General features: G+C 39.0%; 2 protein-coding genes across 2 annotated transcripts; both read left to right on the plus strand.

Moving 5' to 3' along the window:
- The first annotated feature begins 10,923 nt into the window (after positions 1-10,923).
- Positions 10,924-13,605, plus strand: strc1 (stereocilin 1). Its single transcript, XM_068731165.1, has 4 exons — positions 10,924-10,989; positions 11,384-11,481; positions 11,697-11,847; positions 13,273-13,605. Exons 1-4 carry the CDS (start codon positions 10,941-10,943, stop codon positions 13,365-13,367), a joined length of 393 nt encoding a protein of 130 aa, XP_068587266.1. The 5' UTR covers positions 10,924-10,940; the 3' UTR covers positions 13,368-13,605.
- A 960-nt stretch (positions 13,606-14,565) lies between these two features.
- eif3jb (eukaryotic translation initiation factor 3, subunit Jb) lies at positions 14,566-20,541 on the plus strand. The gene is made up of 8 exons (XM_068730725.1): positions 14,566-14,674; positions 14,822-14,910; positions 17,467-17,524; positions 17,647-17,753; positions 17,868-17,964; positions 18,660-18,830; positions 18,955-19,028; positions 19,346-20,541. The coding sequence occupies exons 1-8, from the start codon at positions 14,662-14,664 to the stop codon at positions 19,472-19,474; spliced, it is 738 nt and encodes a 245-aa protein (XP_068586826.1). The 5' UTR covers positions 14,566-14,661; the 3' UTR covers positions 19,475-20,541.
- The last annotated feature ends 66 nt before the right edge of the window (positions 20,542-20,607 follow it).

Consider the following 20,607-nt stretch of genomic DNA (forward strand, 5'->3'; position numbering starts at 1 on the left):
CCACCACCACCACCACCACTACTGCAGAGCCCAATTTTTGCCTGGCCAAAAGCCTAGTGAGTCAGTTCAACTGGACCTGCTCAGCTGACTTCACCTCAGCCTGCCAGCCAGGGGCCAGTCAGAATATGGCCCTGCAGATGATAGTGCGCTGCTGGGTGGAGAGTCTGCGGTCCCGGGTGAAGGATCTGCTGACTCCACCTGTGGCCACAGTGTTGGAGCAGGCAGTCAGCACTACTGTGGTGATCCTGTTGGCCCTGGAGGAGGTCCAGAACACCTCCCTGCATGTCACAGAGAACATAAGAATGAGTGTGTTAGCGTCTGTAGTTCGCTATCTCAAGACGGAAAACAACTTTGACAAAAAGAGGGTGTTGCTGCAGTGCTTTGGGGTAGGTAGTTATATTGTGCTGTAGGTGTTTGAAGGGGAAAGTATCTTGCTATCAGTGGTGGTGGAAGTATTCAGATGATTTCATCTAACAATTAACAATCCTGCATCGGAAATGTATTTTTATCAAAATGTGCTTTTACGATAACAAGTAAAAGTATTCATAATTAAGAAATTTACTCTGTGAAATGGTAATATTCCAGTAAAGTACAAGAACCTCAAAATTCTACTTGTGTACAGCAGTTGAGTAAATGCACTTTGTTACATTACACGACTGCTTGCTATATTATTTGTTACTACTTATACTGTATGATGCATATTTTAGCACAGTGTGAATAGAGATTCTCCCTCATCTTTTATTCATATTGGCTCAATCAGTTTCTGTGTAAAACAATTAATTTACTTTATAGTTTATCTAATCATTCATCCATATCGGTTACCGTTAGCGTCGCAGCAGCTGACCTCCAGTGTACAGACAGCTTGCAGCTGGTATACAGTTACACTCCTGTCATCAGTATCTCTTCCTCTGCCTGTAATCTCTACTGGCTCACGCTTGATTTGACAATTACAATAATGTGTTAAAACAGATTTCCAGATTATTTTGTGACATAAATCCCCCTGCTGTGTATGTGTGTGTGTGTGTGTGTGTGTGTGTATTTCCTTTCTGCAGAGAGTCTTAACCAGCCTGATGCAGACAACAAGAGACGTGACCAGTGATGATATGTTAATCATTAAGGTGATTTACATCACACCACCTTCAATGTTAATATGCGGTTTTAGCCATGCCAGCTGCATGGCTCTTGGGATGGCAAAGTCAGTCTGTTGGTCAGTCCACCACTTTGATCCAGACTTAAATTATTTAACAATTATTGGATGGATTTCCATGAAATTGTGTACATTCATGGTTCCCAGTGGATGAATCCTAAATAGATTTTTTTAAATCTCAATGGCATTTTATCAAGATGGCAGCATACATAAAAAACATAGAACACACAGATAACGGACTTAAAAACAAAACAACAAATTGCATCAACTGCAACAGCTGCAGCTGCTTGCATGGCTGTAGATTATTTTTCCAATGATGCCCTTGTATTCTTTATGTCTTTATTATGTGTTTTTGTGGACTAATTTCTTTGTGTGTTCATGTGTCCAGGAGTACTTTAGGATACCGCTGAGCAGCCTGAGCGCTGTGCTCAGGGCAGCTCACATCAACACTGTCAGACTGATCCTTCAGTACTATAGCGGGAACAAGGATACGCTGAAGGTGGATAAGCACTCCATTACACCGCCATGTGAAACCTACACTAACTCCATTACACCGCCATGTGAAACCTACACTAACGACATTTAGCTGTCTTTTCCTGTTTCTTCCTGGAATTCTTAGTTCGCTGTAGCATCTGTTTAGTCTTAGTTGATTACACTGTACACAGTTTCGTATTTGCTTCTGTTTGCCAGTTGCCCGATAAGTACCTGTCCACCATGGTGTCAGTGCTGCTCCAGACCCCCCTGGTAAAAGTCGGTAGTCTCTTCCCTGAGCTGGCTCCACTTCTGCCTGCAGCGAGCCTGGCTGACATCCAAGCTTTGCCCTCACTGCAGAACGACATCAATGTGTAAGTGAGGGTGTCGCCTAATCATTTCTAATGATGTGACGCTATAATGAGCCCTATTTTAAGGCACTTTTATGAATGATTAGTGTGTCACTTATTCTAACTAGTATTGTTTCTCTGTTGTATTTGTGTTGTTTTTTTCTAGTACAATTTAAATTATTTTAAATTAGTTGATTTTGTGCTGTTGGAGTTTTTATCTCTAAGATTGCCTCCATTCTCTATGCACCTTGTCAGTATAGGTTTAGACTTTCTTATCAGCAAAATACATCTGACTAAGTATTACTTATGTGTGTCAAACAAACAAGTTACTGAGTTTGTCTGTGTTGCAGCTCATCCTTACACTTAGGGTTTTGTACAGATTAAACAAAAGAGATGTAATGTGTTAGCTAGTAAACTTATGAGTGCTGGCAGGCACATTGTTTTACCTTTACATCTTTATGCTAAGCTAATTGTATTCCTTCCTGGTTATGGATTTATACTTAACAGGGAGAGTGTAATCAGTCTTCTGATCTAACTCTCACAAGAGTGAATTGAAGTGTATATTTAAAATAAAAAAAGTTAATATTTTGCTTTATTATTTGTACCTGGCTTTTCTTCCAACCTCACACTATGTTTAGATTACTTAAATTCAACCCTTCAAGCCACATGCAAATACTGTTACACACACTTTTAAGCAACACCTATTGTTGTTTTTTTATTATCACTTTATTTCTAGGAGGGAGACCATTAACAGACACTTGGAGCGCTTGACATTGGATCAGCGACAGGCATTTGGCATGTGGTACAGCAGAGTTATGCCCCCCTCCCTCATCATCAGAGGTAATCAGTCACTCATCAGGGACACAGGGAACCTGATCGCCTACCTGCCCTTCAACAACTTCCAACACCTCTCATCTGCTCAGGTAACAGCCCTCTGAGCTCTGACACCTGGCTGGGAAACCCTAGAAGCCGGACTCAGTCAGTTCGATTAGCCCCAGGGCATAGCACAGCTACTTGTCACGAATGGTCAAAGGAAAGCACAGACAGACTCTGTCTCCACCAATGTGTAAAGATAGGAACACATTAATTAAGAATGACCTGAAGATAAAGTGGTAACTGACCTTTGAGTGCTCAACCAGGCAAGGTTTTAAAGGAATAGTTTGGGAAATACATTTCCTCGCTATCTTAAATAAGAAGCTACAGTCAGCAGTCAGTTAGCTTATCTTAGCGCAAACTGACACAACCAAAAATATGCTTTTGTATGGATTTGATAAACAAGATGTCACTTTTTAATTTGTGAGCTTCAGAAGTGAGACATATTTTGCTAACCTTTCAACAGAGCCAGTCTAGCTGTGTCTTTACACTAAACTAAGCTAGTCGGCTGCTTGGGTAGCTCCTTAAACATATTTCCCAAATTCTCCAAGATTTCATCCATGCCTAGTAGTAGACTAAATGTAGATTATTTCCCCAACCTTGCAAGAGGACAAATAAACACATTTCTGGAAAATGTACAACTATTACTTTGAATGAGTTAATGATTCTGTCAAGTGTGATCAGCTGAATTATTCCTTGTCTAATGTTTATTTCTCACATTTGCAAAAAGTATTTAATGTCACATAATCAGACAGAGATTCTATTTCTGCATTTCGGTCATCATGCATCTCCACAGCTGTTGGATGGGCTGGATGTGTTGCAGAGAAACACACTCACTTCTCTAAAGCAGGAGTTCGTAGCTCACAGCCTCATTGGCACCTACAGGAACTTGACAGCTCAGGATTTTACCAGGTTGGCAATGACTGACAATTTTTTTTTTTTTACAAAATATCTACATTTTTTGAAAGGAAACCTCTCATCTGTTCCCAGGTTTGTGTTGTTAAAATGATGTCTGTAATTTTAGGTTGGGAAATCTCGCATGCCTGGCAGACCCAGAGGACCTCCTCATGTACAAAAGCACTAACGTCTTCAGTGTCATCCGGGACATCGTTATGAACTGCACTCGAGAGGGACTCAGTCTGCCCAGCCATCTGGTAGGAACAGAGAAGTTACTATGTGGTTTCTCTATGTTTTCTTAATATGTGTGCTTTCATTTAACAATTGAATTTAAGAAGTATGTGTTATATACGCTGTCTTTGTGCTTTTTCTGAACCCCATTTCCAGATTTCCAGTGTGTTACTGAACAGCATAGAATTGAAGATCCCGTCCTTGCTCAGTTCTGATCGACTGGCAGAGCTCGGCCACCTCCTGCCCTCGCTGGGTGTGACTTTCCTGCAGGGTGTCGCACCGTCTCAGCTGCTCGCTGCCCTCCCTGCCCTCGTCTCTGTTTCATTCAGCCCTGCGCAGGTAGAAGAGCGTTTTTTCCTGTGTAAAATAAATGTCTGAGGTTTAGTCAGTCCCTTTCACTGCATAAACCCCTATTTATTGTACATGGTTGGGTATCCTGGCAGCTGGTGGGGCTTTGTATGCTTGAGGAACAGCTGACAGCCAGGCGGTCTTCAGCACACTGACCCCCGAAGTGAGACTGCTAATGAGGCAAAGACCTGAGCTCTACTTCACCCTCAGCTATCGTATGAGGTGGAGCTCTTTACTTTTACCTCAGCCTCACAGCTGTCGTCCCACTTGTATATGTCATAAGGAGTCTGGAGAGGATGAACCTCTTAAAACCTACAGATAGTTTGGCAGGTCCATTATAACAACAATGATGTGTGGCCAAGTTTTTTTCAAGTTACAAAAAACTTCAGTAGAAATCAATGATATAGAGCTGAAGCAAGTCATTATTTATTACAGGTAATTCCTTTTTATTCATTTTCTGTCATTCTGTTTGTTTTTCAGGCTTCCATAATTGTAGAAAAGTTGTCTTCAATTACCATCGTGAGTGATTTTGTAAACACATCTCAATGTGAATTTAGTAAAGAGATGCGCTCTACCTTTTTTGCACCTTAAGTCTCACACCTTCCTCCCCTCTGCCCAGCTGACCGCTCAAGGCCAGCTGCAGAAGATCGGCTCCCTCATTGTGGGAATGAAGACGGAGACCTTGTTGACACTCACCTCAGACAGGCTGCTGTCATCCCTGCCTGTCATGGCCCAACGCAAACCAGGCCTCAGCCCGCCACAAGTCAATGCTGTATCCACCAAACTATGGGTACAACACACACATGCAAAGAGCAAGGAGATACATTCACATTGAAATCTCAATTATTTTTTTTCTATCAATGTGTCAGTTTTGCTTTGTTAAAGTCAAAGACAAAATTTTGTAATAATAAATATACAGTCAAATGCAGGATTTCTATATGTCATTATAGTATTAAGAACACAATACCTTGTCGGTTACTTCAAACACTAGGTACTGTATACAACACAATTAAAAGAATAACGCTTTTCACTTTATCTCGGTAGATTTTATATTTGATCATCAGCGTTCGGTCTTTTTGGAGTTGTGTGTTGTTGTTTTTTTAAATCTGAAAATGGCAACACATTTCCTTGTGTTATCTCTCCTCTTTTCTGACCAGGGCTTCCCAGAAGTGGTCCGTTGGCTGGATGATGTAGAGCCTTTGCTCTTGTGGACGCCCCTGCTCAGTGTACTGCCCAGGACTCAACTGCTTGTGAACAACATCACCACTACATCCACAAAACCCTGGAACACACAGCAGGTATCACACAGCTCACCTTGCATCAACACACAGCGTAGATGCCATGTTATTCAAACTTTTTTGCTCAATACCTCTTAATAACTGTGATGCCACCTCATGAGACATCATCACGGGGTGCATATGCAGAGTGGTAAACAGTTGAGCCAAAAATGTTCAAATTCATTTTCATTTGTCAAGTTGTTTGGTCTGGTCAAATATCAGAGAGGCCCCACAAGCTATAAAGTATTAATATATTTAACACTATTCTGTAAAAATACCTGTGTCAAATGTATTTATCATTGCTTGTTCACATAGGGGCAACCAATGCAGTGTTAACATTAATGGTCAAAATCTGCCAAAAGAAAAGTGTGGATTAACAGAGGGTGGTGGAGCGGGCCATCGAGTCTTTACTCACTTCACTTTCAGTTGCTTGAAAGCATGTAACCCTGAGCCTGTGACTTCTACTTTGTGTTATGATCTCTTCCTGCTTCCTCTGATTAAATATGCTTCATCTGTCTGCCATGAGAAGGTGTGTATGACCGTATCTTGATTAACTGCTAAATTATTAAATGCAGAGGCAAAAGCAAAGATGTCATCATCCCTGACACTGTGAATGGACTTTACCGTGAAGAAAAAAAACTACCAATCCCTATTTATATCAAGTTACCCTCTCTGGTCATGAAAACGGAAGCAGCTCACAACCTGAATGAACCAGCATGTTGCAACATAACACTTAAAACAACACTTGTTTCCATTTTCTTCCCCAGGCTAAAGCAATTTTCAAAGAGGTGCTTGATACTAAGCCAAACCTAATTGAACAGAATTTTCTGTAAGTACAATTCATTTCTGTGATGAATATATATATATATATATATATATATATATATATATACACTCTCTTCTCTTTGCATACTTCTTGTCTGCATCCAAAATGTATTCAATACGATTGGCAGGAAATGCTTTAAATGTTCTCAGTCTCTTTTAACTGTGTTGGTTCTGGGTGGACACTCACCTCTTTCTGTACTCAGGAGTCTGGGAACAGTGGGTCAGGGTGTGAGCTGCAAGGTCCTACAGGAACGTTTTCGTGCTGACTCTTCGGTTTCTTCAGTGAGAAGAATCCTGGTCTTCCTCAGACAGCAGCCTGGTCCTCTTCACACCTCACTGGTACACATGCCAGTTTGATTGATGCCATTCTACTGTCTATTAGATATACTGTATGCTTTTTGTCTATCATACATGTGATATATTTCCTTTGTTTTTCTGGACAGAAAAAGTGTGTGATCGAGGAGCTGTATCAGTTTGAGTTCTTCTTTGAGCTGCTCAAAGATCTTGGAGCTGAGATTGCCCTGTCCATGCCGTAAGTCAGAAGATGACGTTAGTTATTAATGTGTTAAGTTGTTTTCCAGATATTCAAAATGATTGCAGGACAATAGCCGTCTCATTATGAGTAGACAATAATTATATTTCAAACACTTTCACTACATGTTGGTAGGAAACGTATAGTAAACCCTTGTGTACTTATCACATTTGATCTATTAAAACAAAAAGAAAGCATATAAACTATAGTATATTATGGTAATATTGAAGGTAAAATGGCCACTCCCTCCTTTTAATAATACAATATGTATTAGATGTATTTATTCACAATATATATAAGAATAAAATATTCTTTATCATTTTCTTTCTGTGTGTTTGCTTGCAGGGTGAGCACCATTAAGAAGTTTACCACAGATATGATGGACACTCTAAGGAAGATTATTGTTGAGGACCCTCTGCAATTTCACTCGCTGTCTAGAACAAAACAGGAGCTGCTGGTTGACAAAATGGTGCAGAGGATGGTCAGTAGAGCCACACTGTGTTGCTATACCAATCCCTTTCCTCTGTTAAAAAGTTAAAAGGCAAAGAAACAAGAAGAAAAAATAAATAGATTTGCAGGAGATCAGCAGTGGAGAGTTTATTGTATTTGCTGTGTGATCAGTGTTTTGTGGACTCTTTCTCTGCAGGGCATGTACACAGGCGTGTTTACTGAGGAGGAGTTTCGTTCACTGGGCTTTATGGCACCGTTTGTGTCAGATGAAGTTTTCATTAAGCTTGACCGAAGCTTCTTCATCGACAACCTGGACTTCCTCCAGGGGCTCTGCTACAGCAGCAGCAAGATGGACATTGTGGCTCGTATCCTGCTGGAACCTGCAGCATTTGGGTAACAACAGTTATTATATCACACAAATATGAATTAACAATTTAATTAACAAATAGCAAGGCATTATGACGTTACATACCTGGGCACATGATTAGTATGATTAGTAGAAAGCCATAAACATTCAATTACAAAAATAAAATGTCAAACAAGATATACGTAAATAAAGAAAATAATAAACAGACGTAATAAAAAATTCAAATGAGATAAAATATAATCGTCTCACACATCTCAACAATTCTTTTGTAGCTCTTGATTTTGCATTTCAATGACTTATAAAATGCTTTAAAAGTGGGCTTTTTTTGGTGTGAATTTGACTCATGATATTTTGCCATTATGAGAACATAGCTAATCAGCAACATTTCTAGTTTCTCAAACTAAGCAAACTTACAAAATTAGCCTCCAAGTAGTGTTTTAAAATTGTGTTTGTGGGATTCCTCAACCTATACGTTAAGATATATAAGATTACAGTTAAGGAGGTAAACATGGGGGTTTCATATATCTCAAGCTTTCTGTATCAAGGTGATGAAGTGTTCTTCTGTTTCCTCACAGCCCAGTCAACAACTGGAACCAGACAACACTACGTCAGGTGGACCGGTTTCTCTTCTTCCTGCCTAACAACAAACTGCAGGAGATATCCCTTGTGAGTGTGCTGCTCTACGTTTGGTCATTTGGTATTACATCTTAATTGCTCATGAGATTGACTGACACTTTAAGCCTGCGATTGAGGAACGTTTAAAACTTGTTCTTGTACCGGATTCATTCGTTGTACTGAAATCCATAGTGAGGTGTTGGGATTGTTACTTGATCCTGGCAGGTTCGCTAACAAAGGCTGTAATAAATCCCTCAGGTGTCAAATCTCCAGTAGGTGTCAAGATCAGGTGATGAAGTTCCTGTTTTCCCGTAAACCATCAGTGTGTGTGTGTCTCTTCGTGTCCATATGTGTTGCTGTTTGTGTTCCCACAGGCGTTGATGACTGTGGGGCGTATCGAGAAGCTGTTCATGAGCCAGCGTCGATGGGAACAGGGGACCGTGGGGATCCACTGTTCAGACGAGAACGAGCGGCAGAAACTTTTTGAAAAGCAGCAGTTTGTTCTACAGTTTTTCATGGGCTTCCTGAAAATACATCCTTTGTCACGTGAGCATCACGATGGTTCCTAAAATCCAAAAAGAGAAAGATATATGGTACTCTCTAAAGGAATCGTTCAACATTTTGGGAATTGTGGGAACCATGTCTGCTTCTCCAACCAAGGCTAGGATAGCTATTTACCAAATAGACTGGTATTAAAGCAACAGTTCGACATTTAAATGGGAAGACCGATATCACTCTCTTATTTGTCTGTTCAATATAAGTCTACAGCCAGCAGCTGATTAGCTTAGCTTAGCACAAAGACTGGAAACAGGTGGATCTGTCTAAAAGGTAACAAAATCCACCTGCAGCCCCTTTAAAGCTCACCAGTTAACACGTTATAATATTACATGTTTGTTTAGTCCGTACAAAAACCGAAGTGTAAAAACAACACAATGTGGTTTTATATAGTCATATGTTGTACGTCAACAGTATCTACTTATCAGATATTTGTGTCCTTCACCAGCGACTCCTATGGTTCCTACTTGTGAGATTCTGCATACAACAGCTCCCTCTGCCTGGACCTCCAACAGTTTGCTCAGTATGTCTCCATTGGCCTTCTCTAACTGTCTGGAGTTGATGGGTCATGACCCGTTCCTTACATCCTACCAACGCAGCGAGGTGCTCAAGAAAGTCAAACAGGTGAGATCCAACTGCAGTCCACCTCAGTTCATTAACAAGCAGGTGTGTTTGATTCAAGGCTGTACAGCGTAATTTCCCCTCCTCAGTCCAGGTCTTAATACTGTGTGTCTGCTCTTTCTTTACTGGATGTGAGCAGATATACGGCCCCGTCTCGTCCTTCTCCCAGTCTGTGATCTCTCAGCTGGGTGGAATAGTAATAGAGCTGTCACCAGAGGAGCTGAGCCGCCTCCGACTGACTGAGCGAAGCAGCATTGCTGCTCTTGGTGCTGTCAGAGGCTGGAGCAACAGACAGGTAGCTGCTTTAGCCAGTTAATATACAGTATCACATAGATTTACTAAACTGTCTGCATTAACTCAATTTGACCAAATATTCACAGTAGTTAAGACCAGAATCTGACTTTTGATATGTTTTTACCGTATATGTTGCTTTTTAAAATGTATGTTTTCTGAGAATGCAGAGTGTAAAATTTGCATTTTTCCATGACCACTGAGAGGTCTTGATTCGTGCAAATGTCGATCAATTTGTATTCAGACAGTATAGCTGAACACCTTTTATGCAGGTGTTTCTTTTGCTAAATAAATACACCAATATTAAACTCTAGGTGCAAAGGTGCTCAGTGAGATCCACTTTCATATCAAACCTGTTTGTTAAAAACAGAAATATGTCATATAAGTAAATGAATGACTGAAACTTTAAATTTGATTAAATCTGGCAGTTTTTAGAGACCATTATATATATGTAGAATAATAATAACCCAACAACTGATATACTACAATTGTCATGGATGACAAGAACCACAAACAATTCCTATAAAGTTGACTTAACTCTTCTCTTTCAAAAACACTAAACAATGTCCTCGTGAAAGTAGGACTTGTTGCCGTACTGTTGTTTTAGGGCTGTTGTATTGGACTACATTAGCTTTAGCTACATACTAAACTGAGTGTATGTTCAAAGAGCATATCTGGATCTTTACTCTTGTTTTCATTCCAGCTTTCTGCGCTGTTTACCACCGTGTTAAACTCCACCGAGCAGAGTCCGAGCCAGCTTGACTCCAGCACACTGGTGGCGATGGGATACATCGTGTGTGGAGCCGAAACCACAGAGATTAATTCTTTCAATGCTGTAGAGTTCAGGTGAGCAGATACACAGAGGCTCTTTTACAGGCCCGTTTTAATGGCTGCTTGCTGAGAACTAATCTGCTGTTGATAATATTGAGTCACAGTAAACTCCCCTCCCTCCTCCACTTCCTTTGCTGTGTCTCTCCCTGGTGGCTGCAGTAAGGCGGTGCTCTGGCTGGGACAGCTGAGGCTGTCCTGCTCAGAGGAGCAGCTGCTGACTTTTGTTGGGCTTCTGGCTCACCGTCTTGCTTTTGGACCCATGAGTTCATGGGGAACTGCTGTCTTCATTGAGATTGGCGTTCTGGCAGGTATTACGCATTCACCGACTTCCCCGTATGGCTTTTACAGATTTGGAATATTTTCACTTCTACATGAAATAAAACTATGAATTTGTTATGTTCATTCTGTAGCAGTGGAGAAGTGTATTCAATTACACTGTGTAAGAAAAATGAGTCAATTCTCAATAGTGTTAGTTGGACATCTGGTTTAATATCTGTGTGGTACAAATATCTTATTTTTGTTGCTCAGTCAAATGTTATGTGCTTACGTCCTTAAATTAACTCCATCCTGTTTTTATTATTTGTTTTCTTGACACCCTCTAAACGTATTCTGTCACTCTCATATTGTTGGATCCCAGTGTTTTTGAGTCAGGCGACCTTTGTGCTGCTTCACTCTCTTTGAAACATATTGCACTTTTTACAGCTGGTCTCCCAGACATGGCTATGTCAGCTTTGGTGAATGAGCAAATAGAAGGAATCACACCTGCGGCTGTCTCAATGATACCACCTGAGAAGTTTGCTGTAAGTCAACATTTAAAAAACAACAAAACAATATTCACAGCATAAGCTCTTGTGATTTTAGGAGGATTTCAGAGCTGTTCATTAAGTTCTTTCTCTGCAGTCCAAAATGTGTTTATGTTGGTGCATTTATTCTAACAGCTCCTCATGTTTTCTCATCTTGTCTCTGCCAATCGGCTCCTCTCTTCCTTTGTGACCGTTTTGTCATTTCCTCAAAGGTGGTGTTTCACCAGAGACAGATCAGCATGTTCTCCTATGAGCAGGCTGCTGCAGTAACTGATGAGCAGCTCTCTGCACTGTCAGATGTTCAGAGGACAGCTCTGGCTATGGTGCTGACACCGTGGGAGGACAGGCCTGTTGACTTCAGAGGTAAACCACTTAAATCTTTGAAACTTTTACTGTCCACTGATGATTGTAAAGAAGGGTAATTTTTCAGAAGCTAACTTTTTTAGTTTATCTGGTGAACATGAATGGTCTAACTGAAGTTGTGTCCCAGTTCCATACTAATACTATTACAGTATGTCATATACAAATAGTATTAATATAGTGTCTTTGACATTAGTATACAAGAAATAGAGCACTTAAGGTTTGTGCTTAATGGAAATCATACAAGATATGCACTGGCAGACATCACTCCAACTAAGATGTTAGAAAACTATTGCCAAAATAAACTCTAAAAAGAAAAAACTAACTGCTTTTTCAAAGATTTAATATTTTCTTTTTTGAGATCATCCTGAAGCTGTTCATCCATCAACTGCAATTTGTTTTAATTTTGTCCAGCTGTCAGTAGCTCCTCTATGTCCTTTGTGCTCACAGTCACCAAAGCCAGATTTGATCAGATCCTACACAAAGGGACTATCAATCAAGTGTGGATGCATTTTATACACAAAACCCCGGTTAGAGTAGTAGGTAGTGTGGAATTTGGACACATTTTGGGACACAATCAGGCTGTTTGTATGTGCTTTAATAATTTCACAATTACATGCATCTGTTTTATAGACTAAATGATGTAATATAAAAAAAAAACCATAACATATTAGAATCAGCTTTATTGGCCATGTATGCGAATACATACTACGAATTTGACTCCGTTTTTTCCGTTGCTCTTAACATCCATACACTGAAATAGACAAACAAAAAACAAGGACAACAAAATAGAACAACGGTAAGCATAAACATTTAACTACTATGTACACATATAAATATATATACAACGTATATATATGAACATAAAACACGGAAACAATGACAATTAAATGTAGATAAAAGTTCAACAAATGCAGAGATATAGAAAGATTGTCACAGGATACTTTATGTACATGAGGTAGATGGAATATGTATACATCATTTTGAATATATAGGTACCGGATTATTGCACACAGATTTGTTTCTGACACTGTATGACTGATCGTGTGTTCATCAGCATGACATCCAGCGGAAAGAAGCTGTTCTGGTGTCTGGTTGTTTTGGCGTACAGTGGAGGAGTTAGAACTGGTTGTGTCCAGGGTGTGACGGGTCTGCAGTGATGTTGTGATTACTTTGCGAGTGGTTGTAAACTTCTTATATGATGATGTGCTTTTTTTGGGATAAAAAGAAACTGATTCAATTTGGATGAATATTCTTCCATTTATTTCATGGCCATAACAGAAATGTACCTCTAATACTGGAATATCCCAACTGACCAACTCAAGAAGATGTAATGAAATTTGTTTAACAGTGTTTTTTCTTATGACATACAAAGACGGATAACTCACATTGCATTACATTTATATTGGTTTCACTGTATTCCTGCAGGGAGGTCACTGGGGCTGGCACTTAGCCACAGTCCTCTGTGTCTCATACTGGGACTGCTGCTGATGCTGCTACTGCCCTGCCCTGCCCTGATCTGATCTGCCCTGGCACATAACCCCACTCACCCCTGCTGGATCAGGAAACACCTCAACCACATAACCAAGATGATCTCATTTGTCTGTGCAATACCATACCTCTTTGAAATAAGCAGCACTTCAGGATTTCTATAATGTGTATTTAAGGAGATTGTAATTTATTCTGTGCAACTGACACTTACAGAAGCAACCAAATGTCTAGTTTAATTCAAAATTTAAAAAAGCATTGTTACAGTATACAATATAGACAAAAAATCCATCAGGTCAAACCAACACTCACATAATTATTTTCATACACTTATATATATATATATATTTTGCTTATTTATTTATATATTTATTTTTTGATAAACCTGTATGAATATCCCTATACTGCCCCTTCTCTTGGATGTGACACCATACCCAGGAAAGCAACTCAAACACTTAAAAGATTTAAATGTAGTTATGAGACAGCTATAATGATCAAATCAAAGTTGTGATGCAAATATACAAAGTTATATATTTTTGTGAAGTCATATACAATTATGTAATATTTTTGTCAGAGTAAGAGTAGTATTGTTTGCTACATTTATATATCTATCGTGAGTTGTTTTGATTCAATAACGGGTACATAATGCTCAATGAGACCTGATTGTACTAGTGTTGGTCAGTCTATTTTTGCTGTGAATTTTGTATTGTTGTAAACACTCTGATGTGATAGATCTAAGTTATTAAACTGAACCAATCTGCTTCTGATTGATCTCTCAGTAATTTATGATGAACATGGTATATAATAAACTGTGGACATAAAAAATAAAACATACAGTGGACTGATGAGATAGTTAAATATGGTAATTATGGACATTGTATCAAAATGAGTCCATATGATATAGCAAGTCCACATTGATTTTTCAAGTAAAAAAATATAATTTTGACTTTTTTTTACACAGCATTTTTGATAAACAATCTAACAATATGACTGCAATCTGAAAATATTGACTCATAATTTTGATTTTTAAAAAGTACCAGTGTGGGCGATCTGTTAAAATAATGTATACAGTAACGTTAGTGTAAATGAATTCCACCACTGGTTGTCACATTATCCATCCCACACCATATCTCCTTGTGTTTAGCGACTAATTAATTAAATAAAGGTACCCGGGTTGCCATATCGGTGTCGTGTTTCCTGAAGTAACGTTAGCTCATGGAGGACATGACAGAGTGACGTCCAGAAGGTGGGAGCCGTTTCTGAACGTGGCCAACGGGCTGCAGCACTGACTCTACTGCGAGCCTGTCAAACACAACCAACACAGCCAACATGGCGGACTGGGGTGAGAAACTTAAGTTAGGAAGGACCGCTATCTGTACATCAGCCGCTTCACACAGTCATTGTTTTACGAGCCTGTCACTCCGTGTTTGTTAAACTCAGCCGTTAGATGTGGATTGGCCTAACGGTTTTCATGTTGTCGTTTTTACAGACGCTGAAACCTTCGAGCCGGAGGAGCCGACTAAAAAGGCGGCATCGATGGACAAATGGGAAGGCGAAGACGACGAGGATGATGTTAAGGTAAATTAAACTCTCGTTCTGTAGGAGCTCGGGCTAAAGTTAGCCTCCGTGTGTCGGGCTTAAAGTTAAGCAAGATGTTAAACTCGACCAGTTAATGTCAAGCTAACATTAGGTTGAGACATTGTCGCTGTGATCCATGCTTCATCGCGGTTTCATGCCGTCCGTCAATCCTAACCGCCGAGCCCGTGTTAGCCGTCACCTAGCACAAAGCTAACTCATGTGGCTCTATCTGGCAGCCTGTAGTAACTCCACTAAAGCTAGCTAACGTTAGGCTACCACTCGTTTTCAACTGGTGTAATGTACCGTTACCACAGCGAATGTTAGCTTGCTAGTTATCGGTTGTGGATTAAACGTAATCCTAAGGACGCTAGTGTAGTTTGCTTTCATTTAGAAGCTTACAATTAACTATGTAATTATTGGATAGTCGGTCTAAATTTGGATATCGTAGCTTGGAGCTAATCTTTTACGGGCCAGTTAGCTAGCAAACTCGCTAACTCATACGAGTTTGCGACTGCAAATGAGCTTAAATGGTAGATAACAATCGCGTCGTTAAGTGGTCTGGAGTACTTGTGTGGTTTATGTAGATGATTGTCTCATCATTGCGCAAAGTTCGGGTCATTAAATGTTTGTAGAAGATGTGTCCTGTCCTGGATTCCCCTCAGCTTGAGTTACGTTCAACATGAGGCGGCCTTAGCTTGCTAACCAACTTTAGCCACAATCAGATGAAATCATCATATGGGTTGATGACTCAACTCAAGCCACGGATAAGGCCTAGAACTTTCCGGCGTTACAACAGGCATGTAGAAGGAAACTGGTGGTCAGTTGATACTGTGGTACAAGTGGTTATTAGCTAAATGTTGACATGGTTGCTGTCCAGAAACCTCTGATATTCACTCAGGGAGAGTGCCAGTAGAGGCCTCAATTGTTTAGTTTTCTGTTGCATATGGTGCAAAAAAACTAAAGAAACTGACGATTTCATGTCCTCCATAGTACAGTCTGTGGGCTTATTCAACAAGCATGGTATGTTTGTGCCAAATTAGGACCAACAATGAATTACTTCTCAAAATACATTAATTTGTAAGTGGATTATTTTGAGGTATTGTTGTAATTACAATATGTTCAAATACAATAGCTTGCTTTTCAAAGCTCATTGAGTAGTGTATGTATCTCTTTGTAAAGATGAGTGAGTTGTTTTGGTTTTTGGGTCACAGTTCGGTACGTTTTTGGTACAATAAGGAAAATGGGTTTATTTATTTTGAAAATGATTAAAATTCTAAAGTTACACCATGGCCATAATTCTTACTTTGACAGTTAAGGCACTCTAACACTGGCATTTTGACAATAATAAATGACACATAACAGAAATGTCTGTAGTATAAATGTAAAGTATTTGTGATTCTGCTAGGCTCCCATCATAAGAATCTGACCTGTTGACAATTCCTGAGCTGGGCTGAATCAAATTCACATGTGAACTCACATTGTTGCAGCGCTCATGCACTTAAACCATAATGCTTTAAATCCGTATTGTCTACAGTTGAGTGTGGTCGCATATGCGCAATGATACTCTTTAGGCATAAGCTACTTTGGCACAGTCTGAATCTGCAGACTCACCCTTCTAATCGAGCTAAACCAACTAGCATTCTACAGCAGAAAGCAACTGGTGCGCCGTCAAAACTCTCCGGGTAAAACTCATGCTCCAGAATTTCTGTTCCGGTGTGTGAGTAGTAGACATAAACAGCTGTTTGAGGAAAGGATGGCACATACCAAACTGAACATCATGTACCGAACACTTGAATACCAATGCACATATTGTCACTCCCCTACTATCGCAATATGGAAGATATACGCAAAGTCTCACAAAATTATCAGGCAGCCTGATGTTCCCAAACTGTGATAAACCTACCACTAGTGGTACGCAAGAGCCTTTCTTAAATACCCAACAATTGCACTCCAATTTGACCAAGTCCTTAACTTAAAACATAAAAAATTGTCATTTAATTGTTATTACAGACCAGTTATTTCACATAATATTACAAAGATGTAAACATTTGTTAATCATTTAAATATTCTCAAAATTTTAATTTCGTTGGACATGACATCTGACATAGCATGGATAGTCACGTTAGCGTTAGCTAAATGTAGATGGATTCAGACTCGGTTGTTGATTAAAGTAGAATTAGCGCAATTTTGAAATGGCTTCAAGGTCCAAAAGACACTCAAGAGGCAGGTGACACCTCTGTTTCCTTTGGTTTGGATGGACCTAGACTTTAAAAGCTTTGCATACTTTTCTTGCTTTGATGCCGATGGACTTTACCTGTAGTGTAGTTGCATTGATTTAGGCCATTAACCTGTCTGAGCGCCTCATCACTCAGTGCTGGAATTATTAGAAACTGTTTGTTTTTTTTGTAAAATTAAGGATTTTTATGGTGTGTGTTTTTTTGGTTTTTTTTGTGCCATGAATCTGATTTTGTTTAAGTGTGTTTTGTGTACTGTTTGTGTGTTATGTTTGAAAAAGTTTATTTCCTCATCATTGTCTCAATACATTTTTTTTCACAGGACAATTGGGATGATGAGGATGAAGAAAAAGAGAAAAAGGCAGAGATGAAGAAAAAAGGTACAGATATGTTTTTAATTTCTACCTGTTTCAGAAGAACGTAATACATTGTATGTTAATATTTAGCAAAGTTGTCTGTCTTTACTTCAAATTCACTTGAGTTATTATTCCATTATTTAAAGCGTTGGAGAAAAAGGTTTCTGAAAAGAAAAAGCTGAGTGAGAAGATCAAAGAGAAAGAGAACCAGTTAAAGAAAGAACAGGAGCTGAAGAAGAAAGAGTTGGAGGATGTGAGTTAGTTGTTTGTTTTTTTCCCCTTATGGCTGTTAGTTCTATATAATTTACAAACTGTTCATTTATTGTAACGCTTTCATTTTGACTTTGTTTGACATCTTTTATTAAAGGAAGAAGAGCTCTCACCTGAAGAACAACTTGCAGAAAAGATAAGAGTGAAGAAATTACAGGAAGATGCTGACTTGGAGCTAGCAAAAGATGCTTTTGGTAAGAAATGATCACACTTCAGGTAAATTTAAAAAAGATCAAAGCTGGAAAAAGTCCATGTTCCCCTTACACACTACTTTAGGCCTGGGCAATATGACAAGATAATTTAAAAAAAAAACAGAAACAAGGAAATGTATCTGGATCCCTAAGATTCTTTTTAAAATTATTATTATTTTATTTATATATATATATATATATATATATATATATATATATATATATATATATATATATATATATATATATATATATATATATATATACACACACACACACACACACACACACACACACACACACACACACACACACACACACACACACACACACAGTTGTGACCAAGATGCATAACTTGCCAGTGGTCTCTAGTGGACAAACTATAGAGCAGACCTTTTACACAGAAGACATTTTGACTTGTCACATAATGAAAGGCATTTAAATACTCAAATTAATGATGGTTGGATTCTATTTGGCTGCTTCGACTTAAGCTTCCTGGTATTGTGCATGCAGGCCCATCCAGGTCCTTTTGCTGATGCCCCATGTAAACACTAGTAACAACTCAAGGTTCTGTGTGTGTGTGTGTGTGTGTGCGTGTGCGTGCGCATATACTGTGTATATATAAAAAAGGCTTTGCATCTGTGACTCTGTATGTCCTTTTTCAAGAGACTTCAGTGTATTTTTTTTATGTTTTTCAGGCATAAGCAGCACTTCAAACAGTGTCACTGGGATTGATGCCATGTGTCCATCTTCTAAAGACGACTTCACAGAGTTTGAAAAATTGCTGAAAGAAAAGATATCCCTGTTTGAAAAATCTGAGCATTATTCAAGTTTCTTGGATTCATTGTTTCGGGAACTCTGTATTTCATGTAAGCAGCATCTTTTACAGTTATTTTAACTGAACAATATAGATCATTACACCTATTCACTATGTCAGTACCTTGCATTTCAATCAAAGCTGGCTTTAATTATTTTTCCTTCTCCCTCTTACAGTGGAAGTAGAGGACTTGAAGAAAGTCAGTAATTCCCTGACAGCCCTACTTAGTGAAAAACAGAAACAAGAAAAAGTGAGTGGCTGCATGCTTGTATTTTCTCATATTCTGATCTGTAGTGTATATGCAGAAGGGGGTGCTGTTCACCTGGCAAAGTAGACTGTGTGCTCATAGTAGACATCAACTGCGCTATGCAGTCTTGTAGTTTGTTCACTAATTCTGAATTCTTTTTAAATATATTTGTCAATTCAATTTTAATATGGAACATGATAATTTACCAGCAGAATAAATTGGTAATTTAGTTTGTTGCATAGTTGAACATTGTTTTGTTGTAAATGTGTAGTCGTATATTAAGTAATTTCTTTAAAGTTGAGTTTTATTTGTCTTTACAGCAAAACAAAGGCAAGAAGAAGAAGAAAGGAGTTGTAGCTGGAGGCGGATTGAAAGCACAGTTGAGAGATGACCTTGACTATGCAGAGTTTGATGGTGGCTACGCCCAAGACTATGAGGACTTCATGTGACACTGGCCCCATCACTACTGCCCTTTACCCACCCTAACAGAAACGCAGCTGTACCTTCTCATGCTGTCCAGTGCCATCCTGGAAAATCTGAACTATGTGTTGCCCCCTTCATTTTGCTTCAATGACCAGAGGGACTATAGCAGGGAGCATTCAGTCTCACCAACTCTTTGTTCATACATATGGAATTGCCTTTTCTCTTGTCTATTCAGCCTCGACTCACACACCATACATTATCTGTTGGGTGACCCAGCTTCAATGGAGAATATATTGTAACTGCTGTTGGCTGAGTTTTGTAGGCCTCATTTTTTATTAAATGTTGCTTCTTTTAAAACGGCAGATACAGTATTGCAGTTATAAGTAAAGTGACATAGAAACACAAGGTTCTATGCAAATTCTTTAACCAGAATGTCATGAATATGTTATTGGTCTTGCTTACCTGTGGATGGTTCTCTTACAGGAAAGTATATAGTATCTATAACTTTGGTTGCCAAATTCAGAACAATTATTCATCTTTATCTCTGGAAAGGTTGCGTTGTGGATGATTTTGAGATTGACGCAACATGTAAGTAGTAGTTGTAATTCTACAGAGAGCACATGACATTCACTCTAAGGTTAAAGGGATAGACAAGTAGGCTATATAATAAATGTGACTTTAAAACCTCATAGCCATTCTCTTGATACATCTCTGGAATATCCTTGAAAATATGGAGCAAAGAGTACTTAAAGGTATTTTTTGTGCATTAAGAAAAAAGTAATTTACTAATTTGATTTCTACTAATGCAGATAAGGTATGGATCAGGCAAGTGGATTAACTTGCTTCGACTGGTCTCCTAATCATTGCTTCTGCAGGCTTGTATCAAGTGTGATGAGGAGCGGGGGCTTATGGGCTTCACCCACCATGTCTTCATATGGGCTACAGTTAATTGAAAGGGGTGGATTTCTCCTTTTTTCGAGCAATTGACCAGTTTCAATGTTACATGGACAATTGGATACACACAATGTGGAAGATACAGCATCTGCAGTGTTTTATAAGCATCTAATTTAATAAATCACTGGTCAAAAAGAAATTGTTTCTGTTCTTGTTTACAACATCAATGAAAAACTTAAATGCAATAACACAGCACCCTGATTAT

This window comes from Cebidichthys violaceus, unplaced genomic scaffold (assembly GCF_023349555.1).
Source record: "Cebidichthys violaceus isolate CVI_PGR_0920_01 unplaced genomic scaffold, fCebVio1.0.p SCAF_5, whole genome shotgun sequence".
Taxonomy (NCBI): Eukaryota; Metazoa; Chordata; class Actinopteri; order Perciformes; family Stichaeidae; genus Cebidichthys; species Cebidichthys violaceus.

Bases quoted from the DNA above. Each gene is read 5' to 3' on its own strand.
- strc1 (XM_068731165.1), top strand. From the start codon at position 10,941: ATGAGTTCATGGGGAACTGCTGTCTTCATTGAGATTGGCGTTCTGGCA. The intron at 10,990-11,383 runs GTATTACGCATT...CACTTTTTACAG, and splicing joins TGAGATTGGCGTTCTGGCAG to CTGGTCTCCCAGACATGGCT. The intron at 11,482-11,696 runs GTAAGTCAACAT...ATTTCCTCAAAG, and splicing joins TACCACCTGAGAAGTTTGCT to GTGGTGTTTCACCAGAGACA.
- eif3jb (XM_068730725.1), top strand. The intron at 17,525-17,646 runs GTACAGATATGT...CATTATTTAAAG, and splicing joins GGCAGAGATGAAGAAAAAAG to CGTTGGAGAAAAAGGTTTCT. The intron at 17,754-17,867 runs GTGAGTTAGTTG...CTTTTATTAAAG, and splicing joins AGAAGAAAGAGTTGGAGGAT to GAAGAAGAGCTCTCACCTGA.